General features: G+C 40.4%; 1 protein-coding gene across 2 annotated transcripts; it reads left to right on the forward strand.

The window, feature by feature from the left end:
- The first annotated feature begins 209 nt into the window (after positions 1–209).
- On the forward strand, positions 210–14348 carry CCKAR (cholecystokinin A receptor). Of its 2 annotated transcripts, XM_015862952.3 has the most exons (6): positions 210–357; positions 7800–8086; positions 8823–9074; positions 10881–11142; positions 12403–12530; positions 13099–14348. In XM_015862952.3, exons 2-6 carry the CDS (start codon positions 7966–7968, stop codon positions 13620–13622), a joined length of 1287 nt encoding a protein of 428 aa, XP_015718438.2. In that variant the 5' UTR covers positions 210–357; positions 7800–7965; the 3' UTR covers positions 13623–14348. The 2 variants fall into 2 exon arrangements, with proteins under 2 accessions (XP_015718438.2, XP_085401731.1); XM_085545605.1 differs by lacking the exon at positions 210–357 and having other exon boundaries at positions 7684–8086.
- The last annotated feature ends 8912 nt before the right edge of the window (positions 14349–23260 follow it).

The raw sequence follows: 23260 nt of genomic DNA on the forward strand, positions 1-23260 counted from the left end.
ATTCCTACTTAAAACAGAAAATCAAAGTATATTCAGAAATGTATATTATGTTCTGGTTTTTCAGATTTGATTTTAATATTTCTCACATGATCCAATTTGAAATTTCCAGCAGTCTCTAAACAATGTCTTGTGAATGAGATTTTTCAGCGAGAAATAACTATTTTTAGTATTTAATAAAATAAATTATGTTTTCCTCTTTCTTTTGCCAGAGCATTCCCATTTGACTTCTAATAACACCTTTTATGAGTAATTACTAAGAATTAGGTGAAACTTTGAGGAGGTCTCTGTTTGCAAGCTATAAAATTGAAGTTGACGGTTCTGGCTTTCTTCACTGAACTGCAAACAAAATTTAAATAGGTAAGAACACTGTACAGTTGTGGTTTGAGCAAATAGATGCACATCAGGTTTAAAACCAGAGTGAGTGTGAATAGAAACTGGGAGCGTGTTACTTGCATATTTAAAAGAAGCTTTACTTGCTTCAAGCAGCTTAAGGAAAAAGAGGTTTTAAAATGAAACACTAATTGTAACTGGACTTTTTTAATGCCTTTGTCATAAATACTTTTCCTTCCTCATTTTTTTTTCATTTCCCACAAGACTAAAAAAATAAATGTTACAGAATAAAGGGAAAATACTGAGAAGAAATTAGGTATCCAAGAAACAATGCAGTAGCCACAGCTCACACTATGACTGCTTTACACTGCTTTGTTTGTGCAAAGAATGCTTATTATCAGTGACGGTGATTACAGGAAGGATGAGACTGGTATGCATGAAATTGCATATGTAAGATAATGCCTTCAGAAACACAAACTGTTTGTAAAAGCAAAATTGACCATACAACAACTAAGTGTATCTTCTTCATATACAAGGATTACATCCCAAAGATCCATCTTTGTCCAGTACATTTGCCCTATTTGTAAGCCCTTGGATATCTGGGAAGTACCATAGCATCCAAACTAATTGAGGTTTGCTGTAACAAAAAGTGAATGTAGGGAATTCTGAGCAGAATTTGTTCTCGGGGTTTTGCTTCTTCCTTCTTCTGAGAGTTGAACGTTCTCCTTAGCAGCTTTAAAACAGTTTTGTAATGTAAGCAAAGACTGAACAATGAAAATGAATTTAAAACTTACGTGCTTTCTGTCACATTAACTCCCTGCACAGTGTAATACTGTATAAACATAAGCAAATAGCCCAAACTAGCTAAAGCAATTGTTCCTCGGAGTGTGCTTTCTTAAGAATTATATAGAAAAAGCGTGGTACGATCAATAATTTTATCTTGTAACAGCCCATCTGTGGTGGAACTCTGGAAACTGATATTTATTTTCAGTTTTTGAATAACATTTTGAAGTGACTCTCTATGGAAATACTATCAAATGCTCCCAAGAAAGCTTAATGTAATAGTTGAAACAAATCCAAGTATTTGGCATCTCTATTCTCTGTTTCTCAAAAAAAAAAAAAAAATACAACTGCCTGCAGTCCAAAATGCAAAGATAATTGGCTAATTTGCAAATAAATATAAAAATTCCACAAATTAAGACCAGTAGCAGAACTTCAACTTGTGCAAGTTGTTTTCCTTCATGAAGGTCTCCCTGTACCTATTCTTACTTGGTTCAATAATTAATCTAAACTGCTAGCTAGCAGAGTTTCAGTGAAGCAATATAAAATTAATAAATAAAAAAAGGCCTGGAGATTATCACAGTATAAGAGCAAGAGTCAAACAACAAAATATGTAATTGTGTACAGGAAAATACATGGCCATAAGTCTGACTTAAAATCTTACTTTCATCCCAGGAGTCCTGGAACTTGAGCAGCACAGTCCATTATCTCATGACCTCAGTACCCTTCCAGTCCTTCCATGGAAAATCATGACAATGGAAAAATAGCAAAATTCTAAACATTGTATAATTACTTGTTTTTATTCGAGGAAAATTTTACTTGGATTCTTTCAAGGAGATTGCTTTTATTGATGATCTATGTTGTAGCTAGTAGTAATAGTAAAAAGGCCTTCTAAACGAGAGATGCATCCCCTAACATTTTTAGAGAGGCCAGATACAAGGTGGTGTACTTGGGTCGGGACATAAAATCATAGAACCAGAATTTCAGAGGGTGGAGGGGACCTCAAGAGATCATTGATCCTACATGGGTAGGCATCCAGATGGGTCTTGAATGTCTCCACAGAAGGAGACTCCACAACCTCTCTGTGCAGCCTGTTCTAGTGCTCCTTCACTCTTACCATAATGAAGTTCTTCCACATGTTCAGGTTTTCATAGAATCATAGAATCACAAGGGCTGAAATCATAGAATCATAAGGCTGGAGAGGACCTACAAGATCATCTAGTCCAACCGTCCTCCCATTACTGTTGCTACAGCAAACCACTAAACCATGATCTATGCTTCTCATCCAGATACCTCTTGAACACTGCCAAGGATGGCGACTCCACCACCTCCCAGGGCAGCCATTCCAGCCTTGACAACTCTCTGAAAGAAAAAATTCTGTCTTGTGTCTAGTCTAAACCTCTTCTGGTACAACTTGCAGCCATTCCCTCAGGTCCTGTTTGTTGCCTGGGAGAAGAGCCCAAGCTCCTCCTCATCACAACCTCCCTTCAGGAAGTTGTAGAGTGAAGTGACATCTCCCCTGAGCCTTCTCTTCTCCAAGCTAAACAAAAGACCTACAAGATCATCCATTCCAACTGTCTTCCTATTATCAATAGTTCAACCATGCCCCTCAACACAATATCTAAATGTCCCTTGAACACCTCCAGGGTTGATGACTCCTATCACTATGCACCACCAAGAGCCTTGCCTCATCCATTTGCCTCTGACCTCCCTTTAGATACTTATAAACACTAATTAGATCCCTCCTCAGTCTTCTTTAAGGTCTACTAGCAGTAGAACAATGGTGACTATTATGGGACTTCATTGGAGAATTAAATAGAAAAGACTATAGTTCTTGATTGTTACACATAGGGGTTTTTTTTTCAACAGTCTATTCTGCTTTTGAGATTTATTAAGGAGTTTAGTACTGACAAGAATAGTTACATCATTATCTGGTAGGTGTCATGACGCACGTCTTTCATCCTTACATTGGTAAGTTTGGATGAGCATTAAATAAACCGATCTTCATGGCAGTTACTCTGAAAGCCTAATGGGGCTCCAGGTCAGATCATCAATGGCCTTATGTCAGCATAACTCCTCTGAGAACTGAACTAGACCTTGACTTTCCATATATATATTTCTTCTAATTCATTTGTCTTCTTTCATTTACCAAGACAAGAAAATCTGGTAACAAACCCCAAACAGTTTGTAAATATGACAGAAGCTAAAATCTAAGCTTTCCCAAATTCATAATTTTACAAGTAGACTTTCTATTTAGAGTAAGTGAAAGTCCTTGGTAAAAAAATGAAAAGAACAGATGCTTATCCTTGGAGAAGAACTGTGAGGGAAATTTAAATCGATGTTTTTTGATTTTGGATAAGAAAAGCATTGCACACATAGCATGAGATGACAGAGCACACGATCTGTTTTGACTACTAAACTAGTTTGTTCACCATATGACATAACAGAAAAAATTATATAATTAAAATAAGAAAAAAGGTCCTTTAGTTATCAGAGTAGTCAGGCCTTCTCTTCTTCAGATACTGGGGAATACACTGTATACATATCTCTAGACTACCCGCAGAGGTTCTCTATGCTACCGTGATACCTATTTTATATCTTAATTATCAAAGCCAATTTTATTCATAAGTAAGTGTAGTTAATAAGGCAGCCTACTCTAAGGAAGTTCTTGCCGAAAATTGCCAACATACCAAATAATGTGATCAAATAAATGTAACTATTTAATTTTAGTTTCTCCTAAATAATAAAATGACATTTATAGTGAGCATTTCATTAAAACAGTTTCCTTTTTTACTTTATCTTAATGCTTGTAGGGAGACATTGACATGATACTGATCAGCCTGTGAGAGAGTGATCATCATGCAATTAGTCAAATATACTAGAGAGAAATTATGTTAAAAAGGCAATTCAGAACTGTCCAGATACTGAGATTGTTGGCTGTACATTTGAGTAAATCTATGCAAAAAATGCCTAGAAAAACAAAAAACATTTAATCTTAGTTTGTCTTAGGCAGAAATCGACTCCAAATGGGGAGTTCAGTTCACAGCAAATTCTTAGTCATTTAGTCTGGCAATTTATCCAGCAGATACTGAATGCTGCTCAGTCCAGGACTGGATAGTGTTCATCCAGAAGTTCTAAAGGAAATAGTAAAATTATTAAATATGACCTCCTGCAAACATAATGCCAATTTTTAAACAGAGTTACACTGAAAACCTTTGAGATGAAGAGCCAGATTGTAAACCTGGCATCCACAGTGGGTACTGCAATAACACATACAAATCTCTGGACATCTGGTCTATACTACAGAGTTTTTAAATGGCAGTCCTATCTTTCATGAATGCTTCAGGTTTTGTGTCTCGTTTCTTTAATGTAGAACACTGTCTGCACTGTGCTAAGGGCATAACCCATGTTACTGGGCTGCTGTATCACTTCTGGGTTTGTATCTTCATTGCTTCTCCAGCAGGAGTTTCCCAAGTCCTAGATAATTCCACATATGCAGCAATCAGCGTTTGCAAATAGTCTTGAAATACTAATCTAGGCTAAAGGATCAAAGCTGGCATGGATTTGGATGCCAGAAAGAACCAGGAGAATCATGTAAGAGGTATTTCAGTAGTAAAGAAATATCATAGACAAGTACGAGGCCATCGTTTTAGAGTGAAACATGGAACAACATAAAAAGTAGATAAGAAAAGGAATTATGAATGGAGCCCCATAGGAAGCCTTGCCTCAGACATTCAACACTTTTATAAATGTACCACAAAATGGAAAAAGGAGTGAGATGAAAGAGTTTTCTGCTGATGTTAGATCAGTCAAGAAGAGAAGAAGCAAAAGCTGAATTTGAAGAGGTGCAGGAAGCTCTTTCCGGTAAAGCAGAGAGAATAAAAATCACTGCAATGTAGAAAACAAATATAATTCTTCATGAATAGTGTAGAGCTCTAAGCTAGTTATCACTAAGCAGGAAAGAGATTGCTGTAGTTACAGTATTATTCTTCCATGTAAACATCAGTTCAATTCTCAGTAGTTATAAAAAATGGCAAATAGGATTACAGGAATTATTAGGAAAGGAACAGAGAAAGAAAAAAAAGACAAGCACAAAAATTCAATATGCCATCATTAAAATCCTTGGTTTATCTTCCTATGTTACCATCTGTGAAAAACTGTACATGAACTAGAAAACGTTTAGATCTGGGGCACAGTGCTCATGGAAGATGTGAAACAGCTCATACACAAGGAATGAATAACTAACTTCATGTACATCAGACATGATAAAGTCATGACAGGTATGGAGAATTCAGCTCAGAATGCTAATTTGCTCTAATGTGACAACTCATTTTGGTTCTTCCCTGGAGTCTTCATAGAAGACACTTGGAAATGTAGTCCAGCAAATCCGGAAGCTCAGCAGACTTTAAGCTTTCGGTCTCAGACTTTAACAACGTAAAGAAAAAATAATCTTTCTATTTAATATACTTTTCTTCCTCAAGGCACAGGAATAAACAATGCATAAATCATAGGAACAACAGCAACTAACCCAAAAATTACAGTGGTATAACCAGTATAAAAACTGTAGATGAAAAATGAATTGAGGAAGAATCCAACTCCAAGCAGCAATACATCTGGTTAGAAATAATGATGGAAATACTGCTAATACCAGTCAACACAAACGAAACTGAAAACACATCCAATCATTTCTCTAACACAGATCTAATAGAAGGTGCCAGGAAACCAGAAAGATCTTTTCCACATTAAAAATAAGCCCAGAATAACAATTTGACATCTTGCTTACAGAAAGACTCTAACTCCATTACAGGTTATTTAATTCAGTAAAGGAATTGCTAAACACAATTACCCAGCCTGTGGTTTGCAGCAGGTCAGAGTATTATAATAATTGAAAATAATTATAATAACTTCTGTTGACATGCAAAGGTCTCAGACCGAAAAAATGAGAGAGCTCAAAATCGTTCTGACTGAATGCTGCCTTATAACTGCTCTCAAATTTAAAGACTTAAATGAAATGACTTGGATACAGATATCAAAAGCAAGGCACATCTTAGAAAGGCAAATATATGCTACAAAATTTGCTCTGAGTTGGTTTTGTTATTGATTTTTCTTCTATAGAAAGTAATTTTCAAAGGAAAGAGTAGTTGTTAGCTGGAAGTTTTGGCAGCTTCAGGTAGATTTTCTGCGTCTTGCTGTCTCTGAAGAGTGAGAAAGCATTCGAAATCCAGAAGTCCTTCTCAGAAAGTATCCAGGACTTTTCCTGCAGTTTACCACCGCCAAATCAATGCCTGTCTTAGCTGCCACTAAGGGATATTATAATACTTTGAAATCCTGGAATAATTCAACATAGATCTGAACTGTTATTCAAAATAACCTGAGCTATGATTCAAAACTAAATCTGAAAACTATATGTATATATCTATGTTTAATTAAATAGGCAAATTTGTCTTTTAAGAGAGTGGTTGGTTATTAGCACCCATCAACCTATTCCTTAAAATATATTAAGAATTAAAGCTGAGTTAGGCAGCTAAAAGACAACAAGATTTTTCAGAGAGTTCAGCACTTGAAGTTCAAGCTCAGCAGTCAGTTATTGCAAAAATGGAGACAAAATTCAACTTCTATTTCTTCTATATAATTGTTTTGAAATCATCAAGTAGAAAGATAATAGTAGGATTAATTTCTTACCAGTGTGACATACCTTTTAGGCTGGAAATGAATTCTACTGGACTGAATGTTTCCTTGGCACTGTAAGCCAAGGTTGGAGAGGGTGGAAAAGAAATCCAGGAGTTCCAGTCATTGTATATCAACTTTAAGGGGTTAGGAACCTGCTATCAGGAGCCTATTATTGTCCTGTGTATTTAAGAAGAGATCTTAAATCCACTGTTACCACGCTGATAGTCCAGGACATTGTGGAACACCAGAGAGGATAGTGTTTACATATTCACAAGGCAGAACTCAGAGGAAAGGGCTACTTTTAAACAGTCAGGGTTGTTGTATTTTGCACTAATGCGTGACTAAAGTGCAGTATTTTATCAGCTCAAGTTTACAAGTCAAATAGAAGCCCTTGCACTGAAAAAATGTCTAGGCTTCTGCTTATATTAGCCGACAGTTCTAATGGCGTATGTCCATAGAGCTCAATCCAGGAGCACTGGAATCTGTGGCCTTATTGAGCTTTGGATCAGGGACATGAAAATCTTCAGTATGAAGTTAGGAATCGCTAAATGAGATAGATGTAACAGCTCTTGTTTTCCTGAGACAATTACATACCCAGTCTTCAGTTTGTTCTGAAAAATGTGAAGGAAAAAACACTTTCATGTAAGGCATGCAAAATCTTGGTGTTATTTTTCCTTTCTGTGCCTGTCTATTTAGTTCCTCTGGACATTTTAAGTGGTGGTGGTTGAGAGACGGATTTATCACTCTCATCACTCACCGGTTGTGATTTATTGGCTGTGGCACAGCAACCTCCCTCTGAGAAATATTGCAGAGACGTGAGCAGAAGCAACCTTGCAAGGGGTTAACGCTGTAATCTTTTTCTAGTCTGTTTATAATCCCAACAGTAGGCCAGTAACAGAAGAGGGTGGATCTAAAAAAGTACAGGAGGGGATGTGTGCATGTGTGCATATGTGTGAATGTGTGTCTGCATGCTTGCCCTGCTTTTCTAAACTGCCTCGTATGGCATAAATCTTTTTCAGCCTGACCAGAGTGCTCCTAACGGATGGTTAAAGAGCTTACTTGCACCTCTGCCTCTCTTTTATTCCTCTTGAAGACTTCATTCAGAAGATATTTGTTTACTGAAAGAATGGGCAGATAGTTACAAACCAGCCTTCTTCATAGCAGCTAACCTGCGGATCCTGAAGGATGGAAATAGTTGATGCTAGCTTCCTTGAGAACAGTACCAACATCACTGCTTTGCTGTGTGATATCCTCTTGGAAAATGAGACTTTTTACTGTGTGGACGATCCACCTTATTCTTCTAAAGGTAGGTATAGAAAGTAGATCTTTAAGGCAGTCCTAGCTGAAAGTAAACACAGAGACAAACAGCCAGACAAGGCTTTTTCTGTGGGGGAATGCAAAATCAACTACTTGCTGATAAGTTAGGATGAGAAACAGGCAGGAAAGAGTTCAGCATGTACTGGTTTTCCAAGATAAACATCCAGCTGGAACAAAATTGGGTTAGAATGGAAAACTGACAGTAGGAATATTGGGCACAAAATGTAAACAGCTTTAAGAAGGACATGGAGAAACACTATTTTAACTCTGAGGAAATCCATAGCACTGGAGTTATGTGATCTGACATCATGTGTAAAAGAGATTAAGTATGAAACTATAACACTATGAAATTGAAATGATCATCGCTGTATTAAAATGTTTTTGATTGCTGGATCGTTTTGTGCTTTCATATTAAAGGAGGAATTTCTGTGATGAACGAGCAGTGAACGTTAAGTAGTTTGAGCAGAACATGCCATTCAGAAGTTGTGTCTGGCTCTTCAGAAGTTCACTGTATGTGTCCTGACTTAAAGTTATGCAATTCAAGTAGATCAAAATACATTTAAGAATTTTAGAACTTCCATTGATTGGTATAAAGGCATGAACCTCAGCAAAACTAAAACCAGGCAGGCTTTTGAAAGGGTTTACCTTCTGATTAAAGGATGAATCATATCATAGTCTGCGATCTGTATACTTCATACCTGATTTCTCTTTGTGACTATTTTCAGATCTGCACCAGATAATCCGGATTCTGCTGTATTGTTTGATATTTCTGCTCAGTGTTTTGGGGAACATTCTGGTCATCACTGTGCTGATAAGAAACAAACAGATGAGAACGGTCACCAACACGTTTCTGCTGTCCCTGGCAGTCAGTGACCTAATGCTCTGTCTCTTCTGCATGCCATTCACCCTTATTCCCAACCTGCTGAAAGATTTCATTTTTGGAAGCACTGTTTGCAAAACTGCCACTTATTTCATGGGTAAGTCTTGGAAGTTTACTCTTGTTTTGAATATTAACTAGTGGGATATGTGAGAAGGTCATTAAAGACCTGATTTTTTCTATCTGCCATTGAACAGTTACCAAAATCATCAAGAAACAACTCTGTAGGGCAGATATTTATAGATCTGGTTTCCTAAGCCTGATCCAGCAAAACACAGAGATACTCAGTTAATTTTAACTGCACACAGAAGTGTTTTACTGTGAAGGTGAGGTGAGAAGTGTTTTGCACAAATAAGCTTTAATGAGGAACCTGGAACATAACACTTGCTTACCTATCCCTGACAGAGCTATTAGCAGAGTCCAGATCATCCATCAGAAAGGACAGTGTGTATAGTCCTCACTACACAGATTTTTGTTAGCAGTGGTACACGAAAGGACAAAAATAGTCAGAAGCAGAAGTAGCTTCTATTTGCAGAGCTAGATGTAAGAGCAAGGGCTTTGTAAGAACAGATCAGGTCAGATCTGAGGTCAGCAGGAGACCACGACATGCAGGCTGTACACATACGGCTCTTACATACTGACTTTGGGGTGTCACAGCTCTGTATGCCATGCTGTGCCCCTTTTGGTAGTGGAGGCTGAGCCAAGCATTTCAAAATGCCTGCACTGTGCCCCTCCAGCTTACAGCCTTGAGAACTTTGATGTAATGTGAAAGTACACACCTAAACTGGGAATGGGAAATCAACATCTTTTTGTAGATAAAACCAGTACAACTAAAGGCTGTGTTTAAACAGTTATAATGAATTGCTGCCATAAATGTCATAAAAATTTACCCAAGCAACGTCTCTCTCTGATTTCACAATTTGTAAGCTTATAAAAATCCAGTGAAGTATTTCTGATCCTGTACATTTCAGGTACGAAAGTGTCTTATTTTAAGAATTAGAACGTGGGTATTTCCCTTTAGCCTCAGGTTAAGAGGCTTCTATAGATAAATAGGCACTGACTACCATTCTATCACCTATGCTCTTACTCTTTAAGATGTAAGAAGATATATTCAGTTAAAGATGATTTGTGTAAAGCAAAGGGTAACACAAAGACACCAGTATTTTATATTTTGACTGACATCAGAGCATTCATAAAAATTAAAGTTCATGCACAGAAAGAAAAAAAATGGTTGTAAAATCAAGCAAAAATATCTATAATCCTGCAGTGGTAAACCGAGATGCTTCAGTGACAGAAATACAGACCATCGCATTATATTTCATAACATACAAGCAGGTGAAATTAAGGAATTAATGGTTTCAGTTCTCCTGCTTTTTTAACTAACTCCATTACCATCTAATTTAAATAAATATAAAGAAATACTTAATTCAGTTGAATGATGAAATCAGATCACCAATCTAGCAGGACGAGTTAACAATTAAAACAATAGAATAGAGACTGCAGCACTTTATGTTAAAAGGGTATTAGCAAAATTCCACTGTTTCAAATGCTGATTTGAAATGAAGCACGATTACTCTGGTGCACAGACCATGGTAGAAAAATGGAGAATCAAAAGGAAATGTGCCTTCCTTCTGTTTTCAGAATTACATGGTTTGAATAAATTATCTTTTCTCTTGGACTTCTGGCACTAGAGAATGGGCAGGAGTATCGGCATGGAGACCTGCCGATGGAGACCTGCACTCTTCACTAACTTAATCAGTACTTTATTTATGAATAATTTCATTTATGACTAGCTTGCTGTATTTGTGTTTTTTCTATGTTTATATAGAAAGTTAGGAAGATTATCTGAATGCACCAAAGCATTTTAAACAAGAGAATAACCTTTTACTTTGTTTTCTACATGCAGGTATCTCAGTAAGTGTGTCTACATTCAACCTGGTTGCCATCTCTTTGGAGCGGTACAGTGCCATTTGCAAACCTCTGCAGTCCAGGGTCTGGCAGACAAAATCCCACGCCTTGAAAGTGATTGCTGCTACCTGGTGTGTTTCCTTTACCATCATGTCACCATACCCAATTTACAGCAAGCTGGTCCCTTTCACCAAGTACAACAACAGCACAGCCAACATGTGTCGGCTCCTTTGGCCAAGTGATTTCATTCAGCAGTCTTGGTAAGACTTATCCAGTTCTAAGCAAATGCGTAATTATCTGGTGGAAAACAGGATTTCATGGTAGCATTAAGCTGGTTGAAAACTAATCATTAACCATCAGGAAACATGTTCACTTCTCTGACTTATTTATAGAAATCTTATTTTTAAGCTGCTTACATTTTGACTCTTTTACAACTTTCCTCTTGTCATAGGAAAGACACCTAACATGGCAGTGATTCTCACACTGGTCTGCTAAGCCCCTACTGTAAAGAAAGCATCTGCCACTGATCAAGTCATAACACTTCTGCTTTAACTCATTTAAGCACTAGCTTTAATATTTTCAGAGAAAACTTCATTAATCTAAGAATAACACACACAAGCTCCCTGCTGTGTGCTACCTTGCCTCTTAATATCTGCATCTGAACGTCCTCTTAAGGAGATAAGTAGAATATGAAAACTTGGAGAGACTGAAAATGCCCTTCTTGAGAATTTGACCTTTTTGGTTATTTGAGGGAAGAGGGGAAGAGAAATGAGGAGAGGAGCAGAGCTCCAGGTCATACACTTCCATACAGGCTAAGTAAATAGCACCACCATCAAGCAGCAATATTATTTTGACATTGTGTCCTTGCATGATGATCAAATGCTTCAATTGGTGCTGAGAAGATGTAAGATTTTAATTTGGTATTTTTTTGCTCCTGAAGGTCAGTTGGAAGTGGGAACAAGATTAAAGTATGCACCACTCACATTAAAGTCATATTGATGCTTTCAGTAGCCTCAGAAGTCTGTCAGCGTGAGTGCTGGTGAGGAGGAAGGATACAGGTCAAACTTCTGATTCCAAGGCATCACTCCAGATTCTAAGATGTGTTGATGAGTTTGTACCCAAGTTCCAAAGGGGCAGCAGAGATGTAGGCTCCTGAATGTTTAAACAGAGTGATTTCCCCATTTTTAGTCGCATTAGAGAAGCTACCTTCCAAACGTTACATAAGAGAGCAATAGACACCGATGTGCAACCAAGCAAAAAGCACTCCCCTTAAAGAAGGAGCTGCCAGCCCCAGGGGCTCTGCACAGCCCCAGGGACAGGAACCCCAATGGTGGCTGCTTAATCCTTCCATGGGAAGGAAGCGCACACCAGCTAAACCTCAGCTTAATACTGGAAGCCAATACCAGGGGCTCTTTGGAGGATCCACAACTGCTCCTGTCCTTCTGCAAGGCCACAGGAAGTTACAGAAAAAACAAGGTTTGCACTATTCCCCAGTCTCTGTCCATCTATTGATTCTCTAGGTACACCTTCCTGCTGCTCATACTCTTTCTTATACCTGGGATAATAATGATGGTTGCATATGGCCTCATTTCATTGGAACTCTACAGAGGAATCAAATTTGATGCCAGCCAGAGAAGATCTTCAAGAGGTAACATCATATTTCAGTTTCTTTTTTAAGTTAGAGTTGAAGACGTGAGCAGTCATCTTGAGGCCACTATAAGCAAAATTTCCTATTTGTAAAAGCGATGGTTATGATCTGTTTCCATCAGGAGCATTTATTTGTTGATTGAGGTGATTCTATTATTCTCTTGCCAGTAATTCTTCACCTATGGTTTGTTCGCAGTCATTTTAGGTGGGAAGCTTTAAGTCTAAAATTGTTATAGAGATGTCAAGATATTTTTCCTGCCGTGGATTAGGACCCTTTCTGTCAGTAAAATCCAGATTTGAAAACTATCTTAAGCAAATCCTGGAGCAAATAGTGTTTTCTGTTGCATCAGTTTGTGTGCAATTATGATGTGAAAATACCAAAGGCCGGTAGACATAGAGCAGCTGATACAGGAGTGGTGCAAAACTGGGACAGTGCTTTGTTTGAAGCAGTTGCTCAGCTGTGAGATATGTTATTTCTTTAGGCTTAGATCCAATTCTTCCTTTTGTAATTTGAAACACTGTTCAGAGACCTTTTTTCCAACTATCTAAGCATTCCTTTATGCATACAGAAAGAAAAGGAAGTACCAGCATCACCAAATACGAGGATGGAGACGGGTGCTACCTGCACAAAGCCAAAAGGAAAAGGAAAGTGCCATTGCAACAGCTGTCTGCTATGAGCAACAGCAAAATAGACAGGGTGAGAAGCAGCAGCTCTTCTGCCAACCTGATGGCCAAGAAACTTGTCATCCGCATGCTGATGGTAATAGTGGTTTTGTTTTTCATTTGTTGGACTCCCATCTTCAGCGTGAATGCCTGGCGCGCATTTGACACCGCCTCTGCAGACCTGCATCTCTCGGGAGCTCCCATCTCCTTTATCCACCTGCTGTCCTACACTTCTGCCTGCGTGAACCCCATCATATACTGCTTCATGAACAAGCGTTTCCGCATGGGTTTTCTAGCCACTTTCACCTGCTGCACTAAGCAGAAGCCGCCTGTGATTAGAGAGGTTGGTGATGAAGAGGAGGGGAAGACGACAAGGGCTTCGCTCTCCAAGTGCTCTTACACACACATGAACGTGTCTGCACCCCCCTGAGATGCATCAGAAGGGGCTACAAGTGGCCCACAAAAATTCAAGTGGACATCGTCTGGTCTTGGGAAGCGGCTGTGGCATTAGTTGAGATGATTTAGTTCTGAGGTAATGAAACACTTCAGCTGCCAGTAAATGCTGTGAGAACTTCATGGGAAATGGATGTTGTCTCTGTCTGAGCTTTATATCATTTTCCCTTCAAAAGTACAAAGGAGGAAGAGGGCTCTTTGAAGGCAAGGGACTTTTTTATAAAAGCTTTAGAAGATGGTCTATTTGTCATAAATTCCCCTGTAAAAAAATGGGTGTCCTGAACATCAGCAGTTTAGCTCAGTATTCAGCTGCACTTCTAAGCATCTCCAAAAACCTCCACGATGCCGATAGATTCTCCTCAAACACAAATAGATGTATTTCAGTCCTCACTTCAGCATCTCTGCCTTACAATCAAAATCAGTTACATTTGAAGTATTTTTTTTTTCGCTTTATTTTAGCTGAGCTAATACGTGTGGAGATCATGCTGGTGCCATAGCCAAGTACAGGCATTTTGGGGTGGGGAGAATGGGCTTGTCTGTGTGAAAACAATGCTTTTAAGTAAATTTTTTTTTTTTCTAAATAAAATGAAAATATATGCCGATGACTTTAAATGTGGATGGGAAGCATTCTTCACCTGGCAATAACCTATGATAAATGACCACCATTTAAGTGTATCGTTGTTTTGAATAAAAAAAAAAAACACAGAACAAGCACAGAGAAGCAACTTTCTTCCCTGCAGCTGTGAGCACCCGCGCGTGTAAAGGGCAGATGTGATCTGAGCCTCGAAGGCTCACGTGGAAATTGCCACCCTGGGGAGCATGGAGATAAGCCTGGAGGTGTGGAGTGATGCCCACGGTAACAATATATGGTACAAATGTATTTGCAATTGCTCCTGGTCTGGTACCACACAAGGCAAAATAAAAGCCACAAGATGCAGGAGAGCAGAAAAAGCCCATGAAATGAGCACAGACTGAAAGATTTCATCACAGAGTGTGGGGATATTCTTAAGTTTGGAACCATTTTTCCAACTGCGCATAATTTAAACAGACTCAACACCTTTTAATGCTGTGATTATTGCTGTTCTACCGAGCAAGGAATTCAATCTCTTCACTGTGCAGTGTATGGGTGGGGGTGGGTGCGTGGTGGAGCTGGGCAGAAGTCAGGTAATCTATTTTGTTCTGTGAAAATATCCCATTGGAGATGCTTCCCTCTCCTTGCTGAGTCAATATCATTTAAAACATTTCCTATTAGACAGAGATTAAATTTGAGTACCGCGTGGAATGAAGATGTGGATATTAAATGTAACCACTCTCAAGGTTTTAATCAGAAAAAAATCTGATCTCTTTACGGAACGATTTTGAATTGGAAATAGGGTTTGAGTTTCAAGCACCCAGAGCCATGTTCTGCACTCAGTTATTGCCCATGGTGCCTTCCCCATAGAGCTCAGCATACAACTCCAGCTATTAGGTTGTTTTGCATCCAGCTTGCTCACAGACAGGAAATTAAAATAAACTTCTAAACACTATTTATGCACGATCCATAGAAACGACGTTGTGCCTGCCACGTTAATAAAGCAGCGCTGTTCCTGGAACTGCTGAGACTACCAGCATCTATCTGACCTTTTGCAAATACCTACTGAATTAAATTATGGGATTTAGTTCATAACATCAAAATAAGTATTTTACTCCACCTCAGGCTGCAGGATGAGACCCTCTGCAAACCCATCCTCCTGCTGACACTGAGGGAACAAACTCGGCTGCTTCTGGATGGATGAGGAAGAGTGAAGGCAGAAAAGGAGATCTTCTGAATAGTCATTTGAAATAGCATTTGAAAGCCTGGCTTGATTATAGCTGTTGCTTACATACAACAAATCACATTCGAATGATACACTGGATCTGAATATTGCTAACTACACACTGAAACTGGAGTTTTAGAATAAGTCTTAACAGAAGTTTATTCTAAAACTTAGATTTTTACTCTAAAGCATCAGCAAGAACATCAGCTCTTTGGCCTGTCTCCCAGAGAAACGACCCTCAAACTCAATTCTGGCACAGAGCAGGAATGATGTTTTTAAGGTGAACTACTGCAATTCAGTCCTTTTCATAAAACTGAGTTGGAGGGGAACCTTTAAGAGCCATTTAGTCCAGCTTCCCTTGTAATGAACAGGGACACCTACAGCTGGATCAGGTGGCTCAGAGCCCCATCCAGCCTGACCTCAAAAGTCTCCATGGATGGGGCACCCACCACCTCTCTGGGCAGCCTGTGCCAGTGTCTCACTGTAAAAACAGTCTTCCTTATATCCAATCTAAACCTCTTTTAGTTTGAACCCATTTCTCCTTTTCCTATCACCACAGACCCTGCCCAAGAGTCCGCCCTCTTCTTTCACATAGAATCTTTCTGTTGTCTCCTCTCCATCTCCCTGCACTGGAAACATCAGCCTTTCTGCAATGCTTGTGCATCCCAGCGGAAAGTTCCCTGCTTCACTATGGTGCCTTCCTCTCAGTAGAGCCAAGGAGTTCTACAAACACCTTTAATTCAGTTACTGCTCTCAATGGAAATTTGTGTTCAGCAGAACAGGTTGGTAACAGACTAAAGGGAACCTAAAGTTGCCTCATTTGCACATCATTTGTTTATAGGTGTTTGAGGGTGAAATCCCATTCCACAACCCCACTTTGACAACCTGCAGCAGGGGGACCAAAGGCAAGCTACTTCCTAGATGTAGCAGACACACAGCAGAGGAGTCAAACAACACACTTCAGATATAAATAAATAAATCTCAAATCCCATATATCTCAAACCTTTCTCTCCTTCTTTCTCCCTCCCTCCTGCCTATTCCCAGTGCTCCCACAGCTGCACAAACCTGCTTGTGCTCACACATTGTCTCCCATGAATGCCGACTGATCTCAGCCCTCCTACAGCTTGGAGCAGATTTCAGGCAGGAGCAGACAAACAGATGAAGGATCGCACCCCCTCTATTTTCGCAGATATCCATTTCTCCTGGGTAGCAGCTGATGATTCTCTGTACAGATCAAAGTACATATGGAGTGAGACTCAAAGGAGGTACTCACTTCCTCTTCCACTTCTCAGGACTTTTTTTATCAGTGGGAATTGAATGGATGGTGAGCTACATGTAAGATTCCTAGTGGTGAAAGTTGTCTGTTCTCAGAAGAAAGAATGATTAAAATTACTGGCTCCGAGCAAGGATTATATGAAGGGGAGTCTATCACCTTTTTATTGCAGCCTCACATGACTTAGATCAATGGAATCTCACACCCCTCACGTGCCTATAGGACAACAACCTATATCAATAACCTGATCACCCTCTGACCACCGTTTTCCTCTGTTCATTTTTCATTTCCGTTACACATCTCCAGCACAGCCATTCCTGGGCTCTTCTCTCACCAACAGCCTCCACATCATATTAGTATGTGCCTAAAAAATGCCAGAATTTCTGTCTAAGAGGTACAACAAACACCCATTTCTGGTACTAGGTTTTTCTCTTTCCTCCTGCAATGCCTGGTGGGTATCCGAGGCAGCCTAACAAGGAAGAAAAATGCAATGGAAACGTTCTTGAAAGGTAATGCTTCTGCTTTGTTTGTCTAATGGCAAACTGTCCTTGCTTGGAGTTATTATCTGCATCTTCAGAGATAATTACGGCACAAAGAGTTTTCTTTGGTGTCACTCCCAGTTGTGTAACAAAGGCACTCAGTCCAAGCTAGTGAGATGCTGGCTATCTGCTGTACTGCAAGATGAGAGAATGCCTTCACTACCACCAGCAGGTATCAAGCACCAGGGAGGAACCATCCCCTGCAGGATGCTATTTAATTTTAGTAGATTTCCTCCTGCTTCCACAGTTAATTATTTTATTTCTTACTCAGTTCACATCCAAGAGAGGAACGACACCCTGAGCTGAAGCCACTGGGCTTATTGTCATCTGGGAGCTCACAGTATTCGGGGGAGAACTGCTCTGCTGCTGGGAATGCTGTGTTTGCTCCTCCAGACACAGAACTACAGTGTAGCTGAGGTGGAAGGGGCCTCTGTGTCCCCATGGTCCTACACCTGCTCCAGCACTGACACCAAAGCAGGATGTCCAGGCCCTCACCCACTTGGGACATAGAAGGAAAGCAGAAGCAAGTTCTTAGCTATAAAGCAGGGCCTTCATGCTGGATTTGTTAGAAGAAAGCTCTGCTAGCACCTAAACTCTGGCCATGCTGAGGTTGCAGTTATAGGAAAAGGATCCAGAAAATATATCTCAGTGCCCTTGTGTTTATTTAATAAAGAACCTGTTTAAATAGTGTCAACCAGATGAAGCAAAACAATACAGACCAGGGGAGACTGTGAGGCAGAGCTCTGCGTTCCCTGCTATTTTTTAAGCTATTTTTTTTTTCTTTCCCAGCTCTTTCGCATGCATTTCCTTGCTTTTTGCATTGTGAATGTTCTTACAGTTTCTACTGAGGGTTTTTCCACAAGACATCAGATGTTTACTGACATTCAACATAACTTCCCTGCTGCATCAGTTTGTCAAATATTTATTGAAGCAGAGACAGACTCTGCTGCGCACTGAGCTGAGGGAGACAGGGCTCCAGGTCTGGTATGGAAAGAGAAATAGAAAGGCACAGGGCTGCGGCTTTGTCCTGTATGGATTCTGTGAGGTTTGAAGGGACCGATGGGAGCTGTGGATATTCAGAGAGGCAGCGAATGAAGGCAAAGCTGAGAGTGATGTTCCTGCAGCTGGAAAGGTAGTTCTGCTAAAAGTGGGTACAGAGCTGTGAGAGAAACTGGGTGTGAACGATGAGAATTTCAGCCTTGTAAAGCAGGTGGCAATAAATAAATGGAATTGCAATTACACAAAGGAAGAAAGGGCAATGAGAGACACCACTTGTTGGTTCTGAGCTGTCCCAGCCATGCTGTGGGTGAGAGAAGGCAGCTGTGTGCTGCGTGTTCCTTCATTCAAGGAGTCTGAACTGCACGGTGTGGTACTGCTCTGCTCTAGATGGGCTCAGAATACAAATACCCAAAGATCACTGAGGCCAACGATTAACCCAGCACTGTGAGCATTAGAATCCTACACTCCCAGAAAGCAAAGCCCTGCCCGTCTTGAGCAATTTTTTGCTACATCCCTTTCTCACAGAGCCGAGTGCTTGTGTTCACCGACTGCCCACTGCATGCCCCCTCCCCACCAGTCGGCTTCACTAATAGCAATTTGCAAACGGAGATTTGGTTAGACCACAGTGCCTCGTACATTAAATTACTCTGCTAACTCCACCCAGAGCAGCACGGCTCTAAATTAATATAAACTTACCAAAATGCAATTTTATAACTGATTCACGTTGCGTCTGCCCTCCCTCCAAATTCAGTCTGAGTAATGTTTCCTAATCTAACGCTCCATAAAACAAACTGAGGAACTTTGATATTATCCCCATCTGCCTGGGAGCCCAAACGCAGCCATCTGCGCAACTTCAGGCGCTGCTTTGGAGCCAGGAGCTGTTATCTGCCGGCGTTGTCCTTGGTCCTCTCAGAGGAACACATCTGTGCCCTGAGTGCCGCTCTGTGGCTGTGGGATCCCTCCACCTGTGTGACCATTACCTTAGATAGCGGTTGGAAGGGCTTTGAAAAGGGACAGGACTGGTCAATGCTATGTTTCTTCACCTGCTTGCTTAGAAACCCTTTCCTTTTTTTTTTAACCTGTTACATTTCCTATGTGGCTTGCGGTCCCTTTGCCTCAGTTCTCAGTGTTAACACAAACCTCCTCTCCCTCCTATAGCCAGCCTCTGGGTCTGGCTATTTTCCCTGTCCCCATACAGTACAACACAGCCAGTGCTCTCACACCCAGCTCGCTCACAAACTGTTGCCAGCAATTTTGCTTATTTCCAGAAAACCAAAGCAATGTCTCCTGTTGTGCTTTGGTGAGCCTCAAAAAGGAACAGACCTTGCAAGAAAGATTCCAAGTAGAAGTGCAGAACACCTGAGGTGGCACTGACTGCTTGGAAACCTTGATGCTCCAAGAGCCAGTTCTGCTCCAGACCTGGCCCTGGGATCCCACCCAGTTCTTCTCGTTCTGTAGGTTCTGTTGTCAATGAGAGCTTTGTCCGGGTAAGGATGCCAGAACAAAGCAAGGCTTGCCTTCCCCTCAGCATTTGTATTGATTTTCAGCTGTTTGCTCCCACTGGTCAGAGATGCATCAGCCCAGAATCCTGCTCAAGCACTTCCAGTAGGGACTGTTGAGCATCAGCTCATTTACAAAGGGGATGGGGTTTGGGAAGCTGCAGAAACTGAAGTCTCCCACCTGGCTGGTTGAAGTGCAGCAGCCCAGCTTCCCTCACACACAAATCCATTCTTAAGCATTTTTGTCCCCAGACCATTACTGTGGGCTGAAAGCAGTGCAGATGATGGCTCCTTAATGCCAAGTCATTCATACTTCTCCAAAGCAGGGCTGTAATCCACTCCTAGAACACTACAGTTCAACTGGGAAGTGAGAGTTTATCAACAACCTTCCTATTAAAATACCTAATTAAAAAGACTTTGAAGGAAATGAACCAATGACTGTGAACCTTCTTTGCAGCATGAAGAAACATATTCAGTCCAAGACGGAATTTGTGGTTTCAGAAGAGAGGGAATTTGGTTTTAGTTCCATGTGATCCTGCTTCAGAAGAAGGATTCAAACCTCAGCTCTTACCATTCCACAAACTCCAACTTAAGGGTTACCTGGAAGAAGGACTTTACAACCTCACTGATCCGAGGCTTCAATTGTAACACAAGGGAGAACAGACTCACGAACTACTGAAATTCCAAGAAACGAATGGCAAAGCGCTACCTGCATCTCAGACATGTCCTCTGGAGGAACCAGCTGCAAAGAGAACTTCCACCAACACAAGTTTTGGCTGCATGAAATCTCCTCCTTGCTGCAGAGATGATCACATACAGGTACGAACTCCACCTCATCTGCTGCACCGCCAGCCTAACTTCCTATGAGAGAAGGATATTCTTGTTTTCCAATTTAACACGTTTATATGGGAAGCTCCTGTTCTGTATCATTTACTCTCAGATGACGGGTAAAAAAAATCTGTGCACAAGTAGGACTTTATCAAAGCGTATAACCTCAAGCTCTGACTCTCATAGGCCACCTGTATTAGAAAGCTGAAACACCTAACTGGACTCTTCCCCTCAAAATAACAAAAAAGAATGATCTTTATCAGCATTACCTGCAGGCTAAACAAAAAGCAGAGCACTTTCCTGGACCGTGTCAATTGATTTATACATCTATTAATTCCCCAAGCTAAAACTGCTTGTCAAGAATTGAGTCAAAAACATCTGAATGTAAAAAACTGGTGAGCTGACATCAACCTCAGTCTCTGCACTGAGCTCATCCCTTTGGCAGAGCCTGAACACCAGACGGCCCTTCAAACCTGAGCACACTGCAAAGAGAGGGATGGAGCAGCACAAGGATGTCAGAGCACTTGCACACACCCACGTGAAGGTAAGCCCACATCAGGACCTTCAGAAATAACCCAATTGGCTCAAAATGCTGCAATTTGTGGCCACTCACGTGCAGCACAGACTTCAGACATTTTCACTCGCAAAGATAAACCAACGTCCTCCTTCACTGACAACTTTGTGCTAACTGCTTCTTTTGGCAATACCGGGTTTAATCCTTTCTCAAGATTCCATATTTATTTCTTTTTTATGGTTTTGTACAACATCCTGCTTGGTGTTACAGCAGACTGCTGGACTGTGACGTTGTACTGAATCACAGTTCACTTTCTCACTCTTGCAAAGAGATCCCACAGAATTAGGTTCAACTGTGAGAGACCCTTCTTGAAAACTCTCTTTGAAAGACAGACCATAGAAATACTTTGTTAGAACCAAAAGGAGTACAATTAAAAACATACTCCCAAATATCTCTCAGATGGTTCTTGCAATTCCCTATTACTTTCTATGAGGCAGCATCAAATTCAGCCATCGTGAGCCCTGTCTGCCCTCTCCCGGTTTCCACAAAGCTGGCAACGAGAGCTGCAATGGAACTTGAAGCACACACAGCTAAGAACAAACTGGGAAAACACAAATACCAGAAGAGATGATTTAAGAAAGTACAGAAATGAATTACTGGGGACTAAGGGAAATAGTGGAAGTTAACAAACCTTTTGTCTTTTTGGATCTGTGTCTACCTACGCGGTGCTGCACGGGCACACTTCTTCAAGACAAGAAAGTACAGGGAACTGAACTCTACAACGACACACACAAAGTACCACACAAATTTACCTTGAACAGGGACCAAAACCAGGTCTGAAGCCCTTTGCAGGTAGGTCTGCCATAAGCTGCCAATGGGGCTCCCGGCATTGTTTTAGCACATGCTGTTTCACAGCACAGATACCTTGGCTAGATGAGCTCTGAGCAGATACATTTATATCAATATCAAAGTTACAACAAGCTCTCTTAGTGCAATAAATAAATAAACCTTGGAGGTCTAAACAGAATTAAGCACAGACTTTAAGGATAAATTACATCTTTGTGGATTGACAGCTATTAAAAGACAATTTCCATGCAGAAAACACAGGCTGTACACGTCTGTGCTTCTCTCCATAGCACAGCTGTTACGATTCCTCAAGTACAACTGTGAAGTCACCATGCCAAAGTCATAACACGGTATCACCGCTTCTTCAGACACCATAGTTTTCTTATACAGAAAGACTTCTTTTTATCAAACAGAATGAATTGCATGCTTATTGTCAACACGGACATTTTAAAGTAAGTTATACACGCTGCAGCTTCTCATGCTACACCCAGAAACACAAGCTGATCAGAAATAAATGCTCCTTATGGGCAGGCTGATTCAGCACAGGGCATTGCAAAGCGCAAACTACTCAGTAACCCGGCCCCAGGTCCAAAAGAACAGATATTCTACGTGAGCCTCCCAATGAATCCTTTCCTTCAGTCCTACAGTTTGACATTCCTCTTTTAACTGCTTTTTAAACCTACATTTCTTCACCCAAGAGGAACACAGTCCTACTTCTTCCAACTACACCAACAAGAACACTCAGTAAGTGACCATTTTTTCCCACCAAAACCTCAGAAAAGATCTCATTTCTCTTCCAGAAAAGTCAGCTTATCATTCCAGAAACAGACTGCAAGGATCTCTAAAACAGTTCTGAGGCATAACCTGACCATACTGTCTCTGTTTCAAGCAGCAGAAGTTTTACCAGTGCTGAATTCCTGGCTATCTGATAGCAAAGAATTGCATTTAGGTTTGTATAGGTTTCTAAAATACATCTGTAATATTTCTTCACAGACGAAAGAATCTGCTTAAAGTCATCAAAACTCTCCCTTTCTTGCTTCTCTCTACATCTTAACAACCACTTCACGGCCCGCTCTAGTCTTATGATTAAGCAAGTTTTGTCCCACACTGGCAGCTCTTCTGCAGCGGTACCTTTCTGACACTCCACATTCTTTTGCTGCTGTGTCCATTTCCCTTCTCTTTGTAACTCCTAGAAACTTTTCTTTAAACTCTCAATTGTGATTAGAAGCCGATTAGCCTGCAGGTATGAAAAGGATGAAAATAAATCAGGTCAATGCTAAATGTAATAATACAGTTGCTAAAGTTAAACAATTAAACACAG

Source organism: Coturnix japonica, chromosome 4 (genome assembly GCF_054131305.1).
Source record: "Coturnix japonica strain WE chromosome 4, WE-NBRP24, whole genome shotgun sequence".
NCBI classification, from domain to species: Eukaryota; Metazoa; Chordata; class Aves; order Galliformes; family Phasianidae; genus Coturnix; species Coturnix japonica.